At 38.6% G+C, this 16378-nt stretch overlaps 1 protein-coding gene across 1 annotated transcript in view; it reads left to right on the forward strand.

The window, feature by feature from the left end:
• LOC134227863 (beta-arrestin-2-like) overlaps positions 1-16378 on the forward strand; it is a 114753-nt gene that overhangs the window by 78096 nt on the left and 20279 nt on the right. Inside the window, 1 exon segment of the mRNA XM_062709551.1 lies at positions 30-185. Coding sequence (XP_062565535.1) covers positions 30-185 — 156 coding nt within the window.

Here is a 16378-nt window from a genome sequence, read left to right on the forward strand (position 1 = left end):
TAACTGTAACAATTAACTTATCCCTACAGGGACCGCAGGTATCCGTGGACAAACCATTTCTGTGGGCCGACGGCCGTGTGAATCTGAAAGCCTCCCTCAACAAAGCGGCATATGTGCACGGGGAGAATGTTACCGTGACGCTCGACATAAAAAACGACAGCCGGAAAGTTGTGCGGAAAATTCGGGTAAGTATTATTGGGTCTGTGGGTTTTTATTTCCTACGTCCACAGTCACAGCCGTCTGACTATATTATATATCCCGCGCTTAGTATCATAGGAAGTAGGGACGTAAATTTTAGTTCTATCAAGAACGACAGGAACAATAATGTACGAAAATTTGGTTAAGTTATTACCAGCAGAAGGCAAAAAATACTAATTTTATTTAGGCCCCTTTGAAACTCAGTGCAGGGTATGATTATATTTTGGTTTTTTGGGAAAACCGAATGAGGCCGTTTGACATAATAAAATACATGAAAAACAAAATAGTCAAATAAGACTCATGCACAGCGGTAATCGAGCATAATTATCATTAGCAATACAATTAGAAGTAATAAATAAAAACATTTGACTTTTCAAATCATAAAAATTACATTACGACTTTGTAAAAGCAAGAACATTTATATCCCTACGCATTTAATAACGTCTAACGTTGACATCAGAATTCCAGACATTTTAAAACATATTACTTAATAGTTAATTTGATTCAAATATAATCAATGCCTTCTCTGCTCTATGGTGTATCCGCATCCCATTGATCTAAAATGATGATATATAGAATAATCCGATATGTGGACCGCATCCCCCAGGGGAGCGATTAGTTGAAACGAACTACGCTATAAACTAAGAACCATTGCTCATTCGGAACTTTCAGCTACACAAATCATTAGGATAACTTCATTTCCATGAGGACGATACACTTTATCTCGCAATAGGTTCATCTCCTTTCACTGGCGGAGACAGAGGTGGAGCACCATGCGATGCAATCATACAAATTGGTGTAAAAGCCTATTGTTCTTACGTGAAGCGGTGTCCCACCAAATAACAATTGCTGGTGCCACCAGTGCCCCTAGTTTAGATAACTATTTTTTTGCACCGATTTACACAAAAAAAAGGAGATTCAGGGTTTGAATTAACAACTTTTACTGATCCATTTTTAAATGAATATGTGAAAAAAATGGTGCCCCACATCAACATTTTTGACGCTTGACGCTTGGGTACCTAGTATGAATTCAAGGAGCGGTAACCCTAGTCCTTGTTTTGTGATCCTGTCTAGGATGTTTTCGGGTGGGAAACATTCTCAACTCCCTGGGCATTTTGTATCCATTGTACTTGCCACACAAGATACATACTCATGCAATGGCGGGCATAGCAAAGCTTTCAATTAATAACTGAGGTAACGCTAATGGACTACTAAGCTAAAAAATAGGCCAAGTTTCCTGTTCCATTTCCAGGAATGTAGAGCCATGGAAGCAGAAAAAGATTGTTTCAAAGGGTGTAAATATAATTGAATCAGCAATAGACATTGTTGAATCAATCGACAATATTTATTAATTTAATCTCCGTTATGCCTATCGTCCATTATGCCTATCGTACTTATGACGAATTTCGCGCCAACTCGACCAGCGGTTGGCAGCACCATCTCAGAATCGAATGAAACTTGGTGGGTATAAAGATATGGTATTTCTAAGCCACTCTGCATACTTAGTTTTTCAAAAATTGTCAAGAGTAACATTTGATGAGGGCCTAATTTTAATTAACTCTAAAATGACAAGACATACAAAAAAAGTGTTGTATGGCGGACTGTCGTGAAATTCCCTGAAGTTTTTTGGAAAAATATCCAAAAAATAAAATACTGATTTCTACACTGAAAAAAATTAGTTTTCAAAATTAAAATCGATATTACAAAAAAACCTCATCTCAGAAATCGATGAAATTTTTTCTGCAGATAGGTATTTTAATTATCTAACTTTTCTGGGAATAATGTTCCTGTGACATATTTAAGGAAAAAAAGTTTTTCTAACAAAAACTTTTTTCATGTCCATATTGAGTGAAAATTTATCAGCGTGTTTTATGTCTACAGCGCCAATTATAGGTTCAGCTGCCTATCATCAACCAACGACACATTTTGGATGTATAAAAAATTGTGTAGGAAGCAATTTAGCATAATCTAACATTAATGTGGACCAACATTTGAAAAGGGCGTATATTTTCCTAGATTGCTTATATCAATGTTACACACAAATGACCAGATTTACAAAATTGTGATGTTTGATGGACTATTGTAAATTTGTCTGAACTATGAAGTCTGAAACATAAAAGAGCGTTTCGTTCACCGAGAAAATAAATTAATGAATCTAAAGATTAAAATCGGTTTAGCAAAAAAAAAATTAAAGGTCGATTTTTTTTTATCAGATAAACATTTTGATTCCAAACGGTAGGTAATTTCATTTGGGGGGATTTCCGGTAAACGCACATTTAAAGAATAATAAATTTTCTGCATTTTTTAATTTTTTTCTTCAACTTTATTTGTTACTACATTTAATTCTTATTTCTACTTGAATACTCATTAATTTGTAAACATAGTCGAACAATTCAAAGACTTTTGGGTCTTCATCTGAGTTGGAATATTTTTAGCCAGGATTTTATTATGAGCAATTGGTATAAAAGAATGAAGCTTTTATGTGCCAATTATAGTTTTTGCTTTTTTGAAAAGTTCATCAAACTCATGTTGAGTAGCGTCGTCGGGGGTGACAATGGGTCAAATGGGGGTGAGAATGGGTCACTGTTTCAACTACTTAGAATGCTTGTAGAATGGATGTATCTGAGGACAAGAAGACAAAAATATAAGAGACCTTTTTGAACGATTTTGCTCTACGCCCTCCATGCTCGCGGTGAGAGCGATGACCCATTCTCACCCCAGACCCATTGCCACCCCCGATGGCGGTATTGCTCATTCGTGATATAATAGAAATGTAATATAGTGATATTTTTGTTTGATTGAAAACGTGCCCATTCGCCCATTCGTACAACTCCCGAGGAGTCTTGATAGTATTTCCATAATATTTGGCAAGAGTTGCTCGTTTTGCCATTCGTTTGAGAATGCCATTATGCTTCTAAGCCATGTTTTGAATTTAAATTACACAGACTTGCAAAGTTCCTTTTATTTTTATAATGTGCTGCAGCTCACCCAGACACAAAAGTAATTTTTGTAAAATCGATGGACTGTTTCAAAAAGTCAATTAATTTTGAAATAAATAAGTGAACAGCTTTTGTGTCATGGGTCATTACTTCTGATTAATAAAGCTAACGTTTTCTAATTAACCGGTTATTTTAAAGTAAACCTCGAATGGATGTATTATTGCCTGGGAATTATTCCAACCTTGAGCAGCATTTTGGATAATGAATGAATAATTTTCAGAAAAATCTAACAGTACGAGTGTATTGCTGTTTGCAAATAATGTCATAAGTTATAAGTTTATCAATTTTTTCAATAAAATACGATACAAAATCATCTACAGGCTTTATAACGGTTTCTAAATTACACCATTCAGTGGTTGGCCTTTGCTGAAAAACAACATCTTCTTTTCCACTATTACAATTAAATATCACTTCATTTTCGTTTCGGCAACATTGCCCGTTTTCAAAGAAATTATTTTTTTGTAATTGTTTTTAAGTTACTTCGGTACAAAAAGTCAAATAAAACATAAACCCTTTTCAAATGTTGGTCCACAATTATGTTAGATTATGCTAAATTGCTTCCCAAACAAATTTTTATACGTCCAAAATGTGTCGTTGGTTGATGATAGGCTGCTGAAGCTATAATTGGCGATGTGGGCATAAAACACGCTGATAAATTTTCACTCAATATGGACATGAAAAAAGTTTTGTTAGAAAAACTTTTTTTCCTTAAATATGTCACAGGAACATTATTCCCAGAAAAGTTAGATAATTAAAATACCTATCTGCAGAAAAAATTTCATCGATTTATGAGATTAGGTTGTTTTTGTAATATCAATTTTAATTTTTAAAACTATTTTTTCAGTGTAGAAATCTTTTTTTTTTTGATATTTTTCCAAAAAAAAATACTTCAGGGAATTTCACGGCAGTCCGCCATACAACACTTTTTTGAAGGTCTTGAAATTTTAGAGTTACATCGATTTATAAAAATTCCATGAAAAAAAATTAGGCCCTCATCAAATGTTACTCTTGACAATTTTTGAAAAACTAAGTATGCAGAGTGGCTTAGAAATACCATATCTTTATGCCCACCAAGTTTCATTCGATTCTGAGATGGTGCTGCCAGCCCCATAGAAGGGTTGGCGCGAAATTCGTCTTATGCCTAACGTTCTTATGCCTAACGTACTTATGCCTAACGTCACGGACCCCACTCACGATTCTACAAATCTTATAATGCAAGAAACGCAAGAAGCCATAATTTGTAGATGAAATATCTCATATTATTTTAAACTAAAAATCAGTTGAATTAAAAATATCTTATATTAAGCCATTTTAAACTAAAAATCAATTGAATTAGATTTTTATTTGAGAAACAGAAATATTAAGTTAAGAATTCGGTAAAAATTCTTTAATCTGATGTCATTTGGAACTCAGAAAAAAGTTCTAACGAGAATCACCTTGAAACATAAAACAGGACCGTTGCATTGGTTGCAATGCATTATATTCGCAACTTTGTGAGTTTCAGTTGAAGTTGGATTAAATTGCTTCCAGCTCACTTTCTATAAGTAATTCTCGCTGGAATCGAGTCACTATTTTCAAAAGGTTCGTACAAATGGCCATAACAAATCAAAAGTTTTGGCCAAGTATATATGAAAAGATTTAAGATTTCCACGGACGAATCTCTCTCTCTCTTTCGTTCTTCATGAAATTTGACGTTTACTGGCTTTGTTGTTTTCTAATTTCTTTGCAGCGAAAAAGAGACACAGCATTCCGTGCCCCTTGTTAGTTATTGATTTGTATTTATATTTGTACTAGCTACATATACCCGGCCTTGTCCGGGATTGCCAGTTTGATTTCGTAGCTAATGGAATTTCCAATTTGATTTCGCTAGAACCAGTTGGTAAACTGGGTTATCGTGTTTTGTTGTTGATACTTCCTCAATTGATGAGAAGATCAAAAGATTGGTTATATGGGGGGGGGAGACACTTGTGGTATTCATACCATGGTACAAAAATCTTCAAATGAGTGCCATACCAATTATTGTCTTCATTAAAGATAGCCTTGAAATTATTTTCTTGTCGCTTTGTACCATGGTACGAATACCACAAGTGTATGCCCCATATTAACGAACAACCAATGATTAAAAGAAGGTAGATATTACTTTTAAAAGCATTAATTCCGACAAACAAATTCTTGTTATCTTCTAGGAAACGATATCACCGAGAAAAAAATGTACCGAAACTGCCACATTCGAAGAAGTGTCATTTTCGAGGAATTGTTATTTTCAGGGAAATGTCATATTCAGGAAATTGTAATATTCGGGGAAATGTCACATTCGCGGAAATATCATTTTTTAAGAAATTGACATTTTTTGGGGAAACGTACGTAATATTCGGGGAAATGTCACGTTCGAAAAAATTACATTTTCGGGGAAACATATCTGCGATTTTTTTTAGAGATGGGATATTTAGGAATTGTCTAGAAATGTTTTCAAGGATATGATACATGCGGAAAATGTTTTTTTCGAGGATATATTATTTCTGGGAAAATGTTTATTAATTTTTTGTTTTTTTTTTATTAAAATGATAGGTTTCCGGGCAATTTCACAATCTCAAATTACCTAACTAAAGAATGGGAAACGTTCGATATGCCTATTGTACATTATGCCTTATTATGTTTTTCACGCCTGACAACCTTCTTTACACCTCATGTTTTCCGTTCAACTCCATCTATAATCGCCATCTAAGGATAAAGGATTAATGTCCCAATTTTGAGGATATCGGTAAAGGGGTTCAGAAGTTCTACCGCTTTTCCCAATGACCCTCTAACTTCTCTATAACCCTCCCCCCTTAGGATTGAGAGTATGTGTCCCAAATTTGGTTCGAACGGACCCATTCATTTAGAAGGTACGTAAAACGTTCGTTTCATTACCATGTCCTTCCTTCCTTTCTCCTTTGACTCTCCCATCTATTTATTATATAACCGTCTTATGGCAGAGAATATGTGTTGCACATTTGGTGGAAATTGGTTGAGGGTCTCAAAAGTTACAAAAGTTCGTTAACACTTACGTACCTGACCCCCTATTTCATGGAAAACTATTTTTTCAAAATGATGGTTCTCAGCAGTCTTGCATCGCAGTTTGGTTCTGTTTTCTGCAATCGATCACAAAATTCCTATAGTTTTTGGAACATTGGTCATCGTTTGGAAAATGGCCATGGTTCCGGAGATATTGATGGGAGTACTGGGGTAACCTCCCATCCCGGAAAAATGGCCACTTCCTGATCAAGCCGGAAACATGACTTGCGACGTGTCAAACTTCATGGTTTTTCAAAAGAAGTTTATAGGAATGTGTTCTGAGGACATTCGGTCCATCTGACCTCATTCCGGCACACCCTGGGTTGCTGGTTCCCTGGGGGAAGTGGCTACTTTTTGATCAGTTCTGAAACCTGGGTTGCGACGTATCAAACTTCATGATTTTGCTAAAGAAGTTCATTGTAATGTGTTCTGAGGGCATTCGGTCCATATGACCACATTCCGCGACACTGACACACTGCTGGTTCCCTGGGGGAAGTGGCCACTTTTTGATCAGTTCCGAAACCTGGCTTTCGACGTATCAAACTTCATGATTTTGCAAAAGAAATTCATAGGAATGTGTTCCGAGGGCATTTGGGCCATCTGGCCACATTCCGGCATACCCTGGGTTGCTGGTTCCCTGAGGGAAGTGGCCACTTTTTTAACAGTTCTGAAACCTGGCTTGCGACGTATCAAACTCCATGATTTTACAAAAGAAGTTCATAGGAATGTGTTCTAAGGACATTCGGACCATCTGGCCACATTCCGGAACACCCTGGGTAGCTGGTTCCCTAGGGGAAGTGGCCACATTTTGAACAATTCTGAAACCTGGCTTGCGGCGTATCAAACTTTGTGATTTTGCAAAAGAAGTTCATTGTAATGTGTTCTGAGGGCGTTTGGTCCGTCTGGCCACATTCCGGCACACCCTGGGTTGCTGGTTCCCTGAGAGAAGTGGCCACTTTTTAACAGTTCTGAAACCTGGCTTGCGACATATCAAACTTCATGATTTTGCTAAAGAAGTTCATTGAAATGTGAAGTTCATGTGACGTTTGGTCCATCTGGCCACATTCCGGCACACCCTGGGTTGCTGGTTCCCTGGGGAAGTGGCCACTTTTGATCAGTTCTGAAACCTGGCTTGCGACGTGTCAAACTTCATGATTTCCTAAGAAACGTTCATAGGAATGTGTTCTGAGGGCATTCTGTCCATCCGGCCACATTCCGAGACACCCTGGGTTGCTGGTTCCTGGGGGGAGTGGCCACTTTTGATCAGTTCTGAAACCTGGCTTGCGACGTGTCAAACTTCATGATTTCCTAAGAAAAGTTCATAGGAATGTGTTCTGAGGACATTGGGTCCATGCGGCCACATTCCGAGACACCCTGAGTTGCTGGTTCCCTGGGGGAAGTGGCCACTTCTGGTCAGTTCTGAAACCTGGCTTGCGACGTGTCAAACTTCATGATTTCCTAAGAAAAGTTCATAGGAGTGTGTTCTGCGGACATTGGGTCCATCCGGCCACATTCCAAGACACACTGGGTTGCTGGTTCCCTGGGGAAGTGGCCACTTTTAAATGGCCCTGAAATCCGTCTTGCGACATCTCAAAGTTCACGATTTTGCAAAACGAGTTCAAAGGAATATGTGTTAAGGGTATTTGGTCCATCTGGCCACATTTCGGAACATCCTGGAATACTGGTTCCCCGGAGAAAGTGGCCACTTTTTGAATGGCTCTGAAATCCGACTTGCGACGTCTCAAACTCCATGATTTTGCAAAACAAGTTCAAAGGCATGTATTTTGAGGGTACTTGGTCCACTTGGCCACACTCCGGAACATTCTGTGATGTTGGTTCCCTGGGAAAAGTGGCCACGTTTTGAATGGTTCTGAAATCCGTCTTGCGACATCTTGAAGTTTATGATTTTGCAAAACAAGTTCAAAGGAATGTGTTTTGAAGGTATTTGGTTCTCCTGGCTACATTCTTGAACATCCTGGGATACCGGTTCCCCGGAGAAAGTGGCCACTTTTCGAATGACTCTGAATTCCGACTTGCGACATCTCAAAGTTCATGATTTTGCAAAACAAGTTCAAAGGAATGTGTCTAGAGGGTATGGTTCTGAAATGTAGTTTGCGACATCTCAAATTTCATGATTTTCAAAACAAGTTCAAAAGTATGTTTTTCAAGTGTATTCGACCTTATAATGCTTGTTTTCCGGAGCAAGTGAACACTTTTCGATAAGTATGTGAATGTGTTCCTAAAGAATGTGGTCATCTCCGGATCCGGATTCTTGGCTGTATACTATAAAGGTATTATCGATACTAGGTGATATTTTGGGTTTTTTGTTTTGTATTTGATTTTTATGAGTAGTTTATTTCTGATCATTTCAACATTTCAACAACTTATACCATACAGGTCCGGCATATGTCAAAATATTTTGATTCTCGTTTTACATGTCTTTCGCAAATCGCACTGTTGCACGATACACAACTTATCATCGTTTTTACATCTTTGTTTCGAGGGCAGAAACTACACCTTTTAGACTTACGGGTAATATGTTGCAACTCCGGAAACTCGTTTTGGGACTCAAAGCAGTTTGGGCATGCAAAACACTGAACTTTCCGGCAATGTGAGCTGCATGCTGTTTTACCACATGATTCACAAACCTTTAAATCATCCGTTGAAGTGCATGATAGACAAATAGATGTCGGTGAATTCGACTCTCCATACATGTCCTCGAAATTTCGAAATGAATAGCTCGATTTTGCTTTTGACCTCATGGTGCAGACCTGTTTCATTTTTCCTCGCTTTGACGTGTTTCAAAGCTAATTCCTTTGACAACCAGTCTAAGTATTTGCGCTTTTACTGCGGTCATTCGGAAGATATGTTGGATGAGCTGCTAAAAACGTGTGGAAAGAATTATGGCCGCAAATGTCTAAAAAGTTTAGAAAAATTGCGAGAGGATATCTGTCCGTGCGCCTTTTGCATGAGTAGCTTCCTGTCGCACGATCTAGAGTGTCCACACCAGCCTTTAGAGAGTTATATAGCTCCACCACTTTCGGCTTTTCCTATAAAAAAAAATTATGTTTGTCAAAAATATGCTCAATTGCTGTTGTATATCGAGTAATTTGTTTATCTCACATCAATAAAATAAACAAATGGATTATCTATGTTGCTTCAATCATTCTACTCACCACCACCGTTCTTGTGTCAGTTTTCGAAGAACTGGGAGGACACTCAGCATTCAGCTGATTTTTCTCAATCGTTTCCACATCCGGTATGGCTTCAGGATCGGTCGATAATAGAAGAACGGTTTTGTTCTTTTTCGCTGTCCATGACACTAACATTAATGGATCATGAAATCCATATCTAACCGTTCCTGGGGGGGGTTTTGAGTTACCGAGAAACTCTACGGGAATTTCCTTTTTATTTGATCTGAGTGTTCCAATTGACACCATGTCTTTCTCCAAGAGTTCATATGCCAACGGAACGCTGGTGAAGAAGTTATCGAAAGTTATTCTTCGATGTGTGCTGCAAAACGGTTCACAAAGTTGTAAAACAACACGCATAGCTTGGTTTTTCTCCGGTTTGTTTCCAATTTTTCCTAGAATTAGGTAAAGTACTCAATTTTTGTAATTGATGAATATTTTTAATGGAATTTTTCAAACATTTTTAGTGAACTATCATTCGAGTGGTATATATATATAAAGTATATAAAAAGTTAAATGCTTACCGGCGTATATATCGAAATTAGCAAGCATTGAGTTGTGAACGTCAACTGCGCACCACATCTTTATACCATAACGGCAAGGTTTTCCTTTCATATATACCCGAAAAGCACATTTTCCGCGAAACGGAATCATTCGCTCATCTACAGTAACATCTTTCGAAGGTTCATATATGGTCAAAATATTTGTTTGAATACGGTCAGAAACTTCTCTAATTAGTCGTAAGCGATCATGGCTATTCTGATCTTTGGATGGTTGTTTGCTTGTATTTGATCCACGAGCTGGGCGTCTACTCAGCGAATCATCAAACCGAATATATTTATATATTTGCTCATATCTTAAAATGCATAGAAAACATATCAAATGAATTTGATTTCTAGAAAATTTATCAATCATCAAACCTATCTCTTGACATTATTGCTGAGTAGAATACACGACTCGTGACTTCGTCTGTAGACCACAACTCTCGTATATGAGTCTTCGAATCGTGATTCTTGCCAGCTCCATATAACACTCCAATCCAAGCGAGAAACTCGTCATATTCCAATGGTTTGAATTTTGAATCGTGGGCACCTTCGGCGTTGGTGTAGCGGCAAATCAAATCAATTAACGATGAATCAAAAAATAATAAGAATGCATCCATTGGAGTTTTTATTTTACTAAGATCCACATTGAACTTGGGGCCAAAACCCTCACTACCAGATTTATTCTTATTTGGCCAAGGGATACTGCTCCATTTTATATTTCCGCACTTTGAAACATATTCACTACTCTCTGCTTCGTCATCGGAATAAAATGGATCATCCTCAACTTGCTCATTCAGTATATCATTTTCGACACCAATTGCATCCGGATCGGCAATACTTGAGCTTTCCGACTCCGAATCACTTAACATTTTGAACACGAGATCGAACAGCGACTTAAACGTACGGATAATTTGTTTACATTGAATTCCCGGAAACAGTCATCGTAAGTGTGGTGGCTCATCTGATGCAGCAAAATAGGCGTTTTAGGGAAAAATGTTAACAATTGACTGATGAGCAATGCTCAGACACGTGATTCCTGTAACCTGGTGGAATACGTTCAAACTTGTTATCTAAATGATGATTTCATGTCTGAGGCTTACATATAAATATGTAACACTGAATCAACAATTTGACGCCACAATACATGATGCGAGACCACATCTCTCCATATTTGGTTGCGGCTCACGCTCGCTAAATAGTTATGTATTTGGTCCGTCAACCGTCAGCCCGTCGCTGCGCTCTACGCCTGTCGGTGCGGAAGTGGGTTTGCTGTTCAGCATTCTTGTACCATGTACTGCCCATCGTACCCTTCCAGCTTTAGCAACCTGAAGCATACTGGGTTTTTCTAAATGTTGAACGATTTTGAATAAAACAAATCAAGTTTGATGCGATTTATGTTATAATTGCATGTTGATACAACAATTCTCGCTTAACTTTTCAAAAGGACCTGAGTAACATTTTTTTCATGAATAAATTTAAATAGCGCAATCAACAGAATAACATGGAAGCTTTTGATTGCAGTACTCAAATTAATTCATGAAAAAATGTTACTTAGGTCCTTTTGAAAAGTTAAGCGAGAATTAAAGGGATGAATTCAGGGACAGAAACAGTCACTTCAACTACTCTCAAACAGTTGACATTCAACACACAATCAAATCGCCAGTCCTTTACAAATTTGGATGTACGAATGAATAGGACGGCATGTGCACGAACAGCAGCAAGCGTCTACTCTCGGTGTCAGCATTGTTGTGTGCGGTGTCAAAAGGGATCTTCAACTTGGCACATTGATATTCAATTTTCAATCTCAAAATATGAATATCGTTTCATACTGCAGTGCATGGATTTAACATTTTGAAGTCAGATTTCTAAAATAAATGCATCTGTTTAGTATATAAAGTAAAATAATCAACATTTTTCGGTGCAAATCAACCACAATTCCAAATATTCAATTCAGCCCCGGTAGATATTCATTTTTTACACTCGGTTATCAATCGGCTTTTGAAGATCGGATTTGGTATGGAAGTTTGACAGCATGCTGCGAGATATTCGTGCCTGCATTGCCGATCTTCTGATCAAAACAAACACGAGTCAATGACGAAGCTGCCTACCGAGCGTGGATGCAAGTGATGGTAAAACGAAGTTTTCCTTCCTTGCTTAAATGTACAAAAATAAACAAACAATGAGTGGACCACCTTCAAAATGAATAATACTAATAAATTTTAAACTTATGATAATCACACAATACTTAATTACAATTAGCATTAGCTGATTTATTCCATACACCAATGGTTTGTATGTAATGTGTCTGATTGACAGAATGGTGAAAGTATTTCGGAATGATATTTCTAAATTTTATAAATTCCCTAGGAAACCAGCATTCCAAGATTTTAAGGAATGCACTTGGTCACTTGGTCACTTTTTCCCTGGGGAACATCCCAGGCTGTTCCGGAATGTGGCATGATGGACCAAATACCCTCAAAACACATTCCTTTAAACTTGTTTTGCGAAATCATGAAATTTGAGACTTCGCAAGCTAGATTTAAAACCTTTTAAATATTTGCCACTTTCTACAGGATACCGGCATTCCAGGATATTCCGAAATGTGGCCAATTGGAACCAAATAACCTCAAAACACTTTCCTTTGGACTTGATTTGCGAAATAATGAACTTTAGATGTCGCGAGACGAATTTCAGAGCCAATCAAAAAGTGGCCACTTTCTCCAGGGAACCAGTATTCCAGGATGTTCCGGAGTGTGGCCAGTTGGACCAAATATCGTCAAAACACATTCCTTTGAACTTGTTTTGCAAAATCATGAACTTTGAGATGTCGCAAGTCGGATTTCAGAGCCATTCAAAAAGTGGCCACTTCCCCCGGGGAACCAGCATCCCAGGATGTTCCGGAGTGTGGCCAAGTGGACCAAATACCCTCAAAATACATTCCTTTGAACTTGTTTTGCAAAATCATAAACTTTGAGATGTCGCAAGACGGATTTCAGAGCCATTTAAAAAGTGGCCACTTTCCCCGGGGAACCAGCGCCCTCTGGGTGTCTCGAAATGTGGCCGGATGGACGAAATGCCATCAGAACACATTCCTATAAACTTCTCTACGGAAATCATGAAGTTTGACACGTCGCAAGCCAGGTTTCGGAACTGATAAAAAAGTGGCCACTTCCCCCAGGGAACCAGCAACCCAGGGTGTCGCGGAATGTGGTCATATGGACCGAATGCCCTCAGAACACATTACAATGAACTTCTTTAGCAAAATCATGAAGTTTGATACGTCGCAACCCAGGTTTCAGAACTGATCAAAAGTGGCCACTTCCCCCAGGGAACCAGCAACCCAGGGTGTGCCGGAATGTGGCCAGATGGATCAAATGGCCTCAGAACACATTCCTATGAACTTCTTTTGCAAAATCATAAAGTTTGATACGTCGCAAGCCAGGTTTCAGAACTGTTAAAAAAGTGGCCACTTCCTCAGGGAACCAGCAACCCAGGGTGTTCCGGAATGTGGCCAGATGGTCCGAATGCCCTCAGAACACATTCCTATGAACTTTTTTTTGCAAAATCATGAAGTTTGATACGTCGCAAGCCAGGTTTCAGAACTGTTAAAAAAGTGGCCACTTCCATCAGGAACCAGCAACCCAGGATGTGCCGGAATGTGGCCAGATGGCCCAAATGCCCTCAGAACACATTACAATGAATTTCTTTTGCAAAATCATGAAGTTTGATACGTCGAAAGCCAGGTTTCGGAACTGATCAAAAGAAGGCCACTTCCCCCAGGGAACCAGCGACCCAGGGTGTGGCGGAATGTGGCCAGACGGACCAAACGCCCTCAGAACACATTACAATGAACTTCTTTTGCAAAATCATGAAGTTTAATACGTCGCAAGCCAGGTTTCAGAACTGGTAAAAAAAAGGCCACTTCCCCCAGGGAACCAGCAACCCAGGGTGTGCCGGAATGGGGTCAGATGGACCGAATGCCCTCAGAACACATTCCTATGAACTTTTTTTACAAAATCATGAAGTTTGATACGTCGCAAGCCAGGTTTCAGAATTGTTAAAAAAGTGGCCACTTCCCTCAGGGAACCAGCAACCCAGGGTGTGCCGGAATGTGGCCAGATGGACCCAATGTCTTCAGAACACATTCCTATGAACTTTTCTTAGGAAATCATGAAGTTTGACACGTCGCAAGCCAGGTTTCAGAACCGGTCAAAGTGGCCACTTCCCCAGGGAACCAGCAACCCAGGGTGTGCCGGAATGGGGTCAGATGGACCGAATGTCCTCAGAACACATTCTTATGAACTTCTTTGAAAAACCATGAAGTTTGACACGTCGCAAGTCATGTTTCCGGCTTGATCAGGAAGTGGCCATTTTTCCGGGATGGGAGGTTACCCCAGTACTCCCATCAATATCTCCGGAACCATGGCCATTTTCCAAACGATGACCAATGTCCCAAAAACTATAGGAATTTTGTGATCGATTGCAGAAAACAGAACCAAATTGCGATGCAAGACTGCTGAGAACCATCATTTTGAAAAAATAGTTTTCCATGAAATTGGGGGTCAGGTACGTAAGTGTTAACTAAACAAACCCCCCGAAATCCTTCCTTTTTCGTAATGACTGTCTCAACCCCTTTGTTATCTTTCACTGGGGATAGGGAATGTGTGTTCCAAATCTGGTTGAAATCGGGCCTGAGGGTTAAAAGTTACAATGAATTGTTGACAAGGTTGACAAGACGGTGACAAAGTGTAACGTTTTGTTGAAACTACTGTACCCTTTGATAAACCGTCGCGTCAGTCGTCATTGTCCCTGCAAATAAGCTTGCTGTCTACAAGCAAATCATCGTCCCTGTGGACGAATACGGCATGCCGGTCTGGGAGAGCTGCGCTAAAACCCATCACCTCAAACGGGTCCAAAACAAATTCCTGAGGATGATCCTCAACACCCTTCCCAATGCAAGAACATCCGAGGTCCACTCTCTGGCAGGGATAAAAACATTACATGAACGCTTTGGTGAGTGTAAAGAGAAGTTCAGAGTACGTTGCACCATCTCCAATCAAGCTGCTATATTACTGGCACTGATTATAAATTAGGCTATCAAATTAATCTTGTAAATATAAGTGTACATTAGTACATAGGTTATCAAATATATCAAACAAATCGATGCCTTCTCAAGGTTGAAATGTGAAATTACAATTCAAATAACATATTATTGTGTTTTGGTACAAGAAAAAAAATTAAAAAGTAACGGTTTATGCTTTAAACCAAGATACAATTTTCTAACGATTCTTGCTCTCTGGCGAGTTTTATCAGTTGATAACTTGGGCTCGGGTGCAACAGTTGCTCATTATCGATTATTTGAACATTTATTTTTTTCCCATCCCTGTAGCTATACCTACTATTCACAACACCGACATATGATCATAATTTTAATAACATCTTATTTAGTGGTTACAAAAACTTTGCAAAATTTACAGATTTTTTTTCGTTCTTAGAATGTACTATCGCAATCCTGCAGTAACTCAACATGTGCATAATTTATTCCTTTTTTTCTCGTTTGCTCCACGTTCAGCCGGATGTGCATGTGTAGCATTTTCTGAATAGTTGGGGACTTTTTTCCCGTAAAAGCAAGCATGCAAATGTTTGAATGGGTATGTGGTCATGGTTAACCGAAACAAACGTATTGTATTTATGCATTTCTTCTTTTACATTTCAACTGGAACTTGGCCTGCTTTTCAACTTATAGTATTCTATAAGCAACTTATACTCAAAACAACTTATAATATTCTATATAATATTCTATTCTATTATTCATATACAAGTATTCTACCAGCATTTCCTCAGGTATTAATTGAAAGCTTTTGATTGTCCGCCTTCGCATAAGTAGGGGAGAACGGTCCAAAATGCACCCATTAAGCTTTTTCGATGTTTTCGCCCTTTTAAACAAAAATACCCAACCATTTCAATGTATAGGTGCAAAATTTACAAACCCAGCTACATTTCACAATGATCTCCTATTCGAAACAATAAGGTTTTCGTGACTTTCTAACGCATTTAAAAAAAATGTTTAAAAAATATGCCTGGGGCAAAACGCCCGAATGGTGGTCCAAAATGACTTAATGAATCGCCTGCTTTGAGCATGCTTACAGCGGCACACTAGGAGTTAACTTTTGGAAGTCAGTATGGCGAAAGGCATCTAATGTTTAATATCTCGAAAATAAGCACCTTAATCGAAAAAATATTTGGTCGGCGTAGTAGCGGACACCGTACTTCATAACTGGTACCAAATAGATTTACGTGAAAAGTTCCTGCTCTTGAGAAAACCTGAGTTAGATGTCTTAGCATAGAAGCATAAGTAGTCTTCACGGCAAATGAGCCTTCCAAATAAACG

This window comes from Armigeres subalbatus, chromosome 3 (genome assembly GCF_024139115.2).
Source record: "Armigeres subalbatus isolate Guangzhou_Male chromosome 3, GZ_Asu_2, whole genome shotgun sequence".
NCBI lineage: Eukaryota > Metazoa > Arthropoda > Insecta > Diptera > Culicidae > Armigeres > Armigeres subalbatus.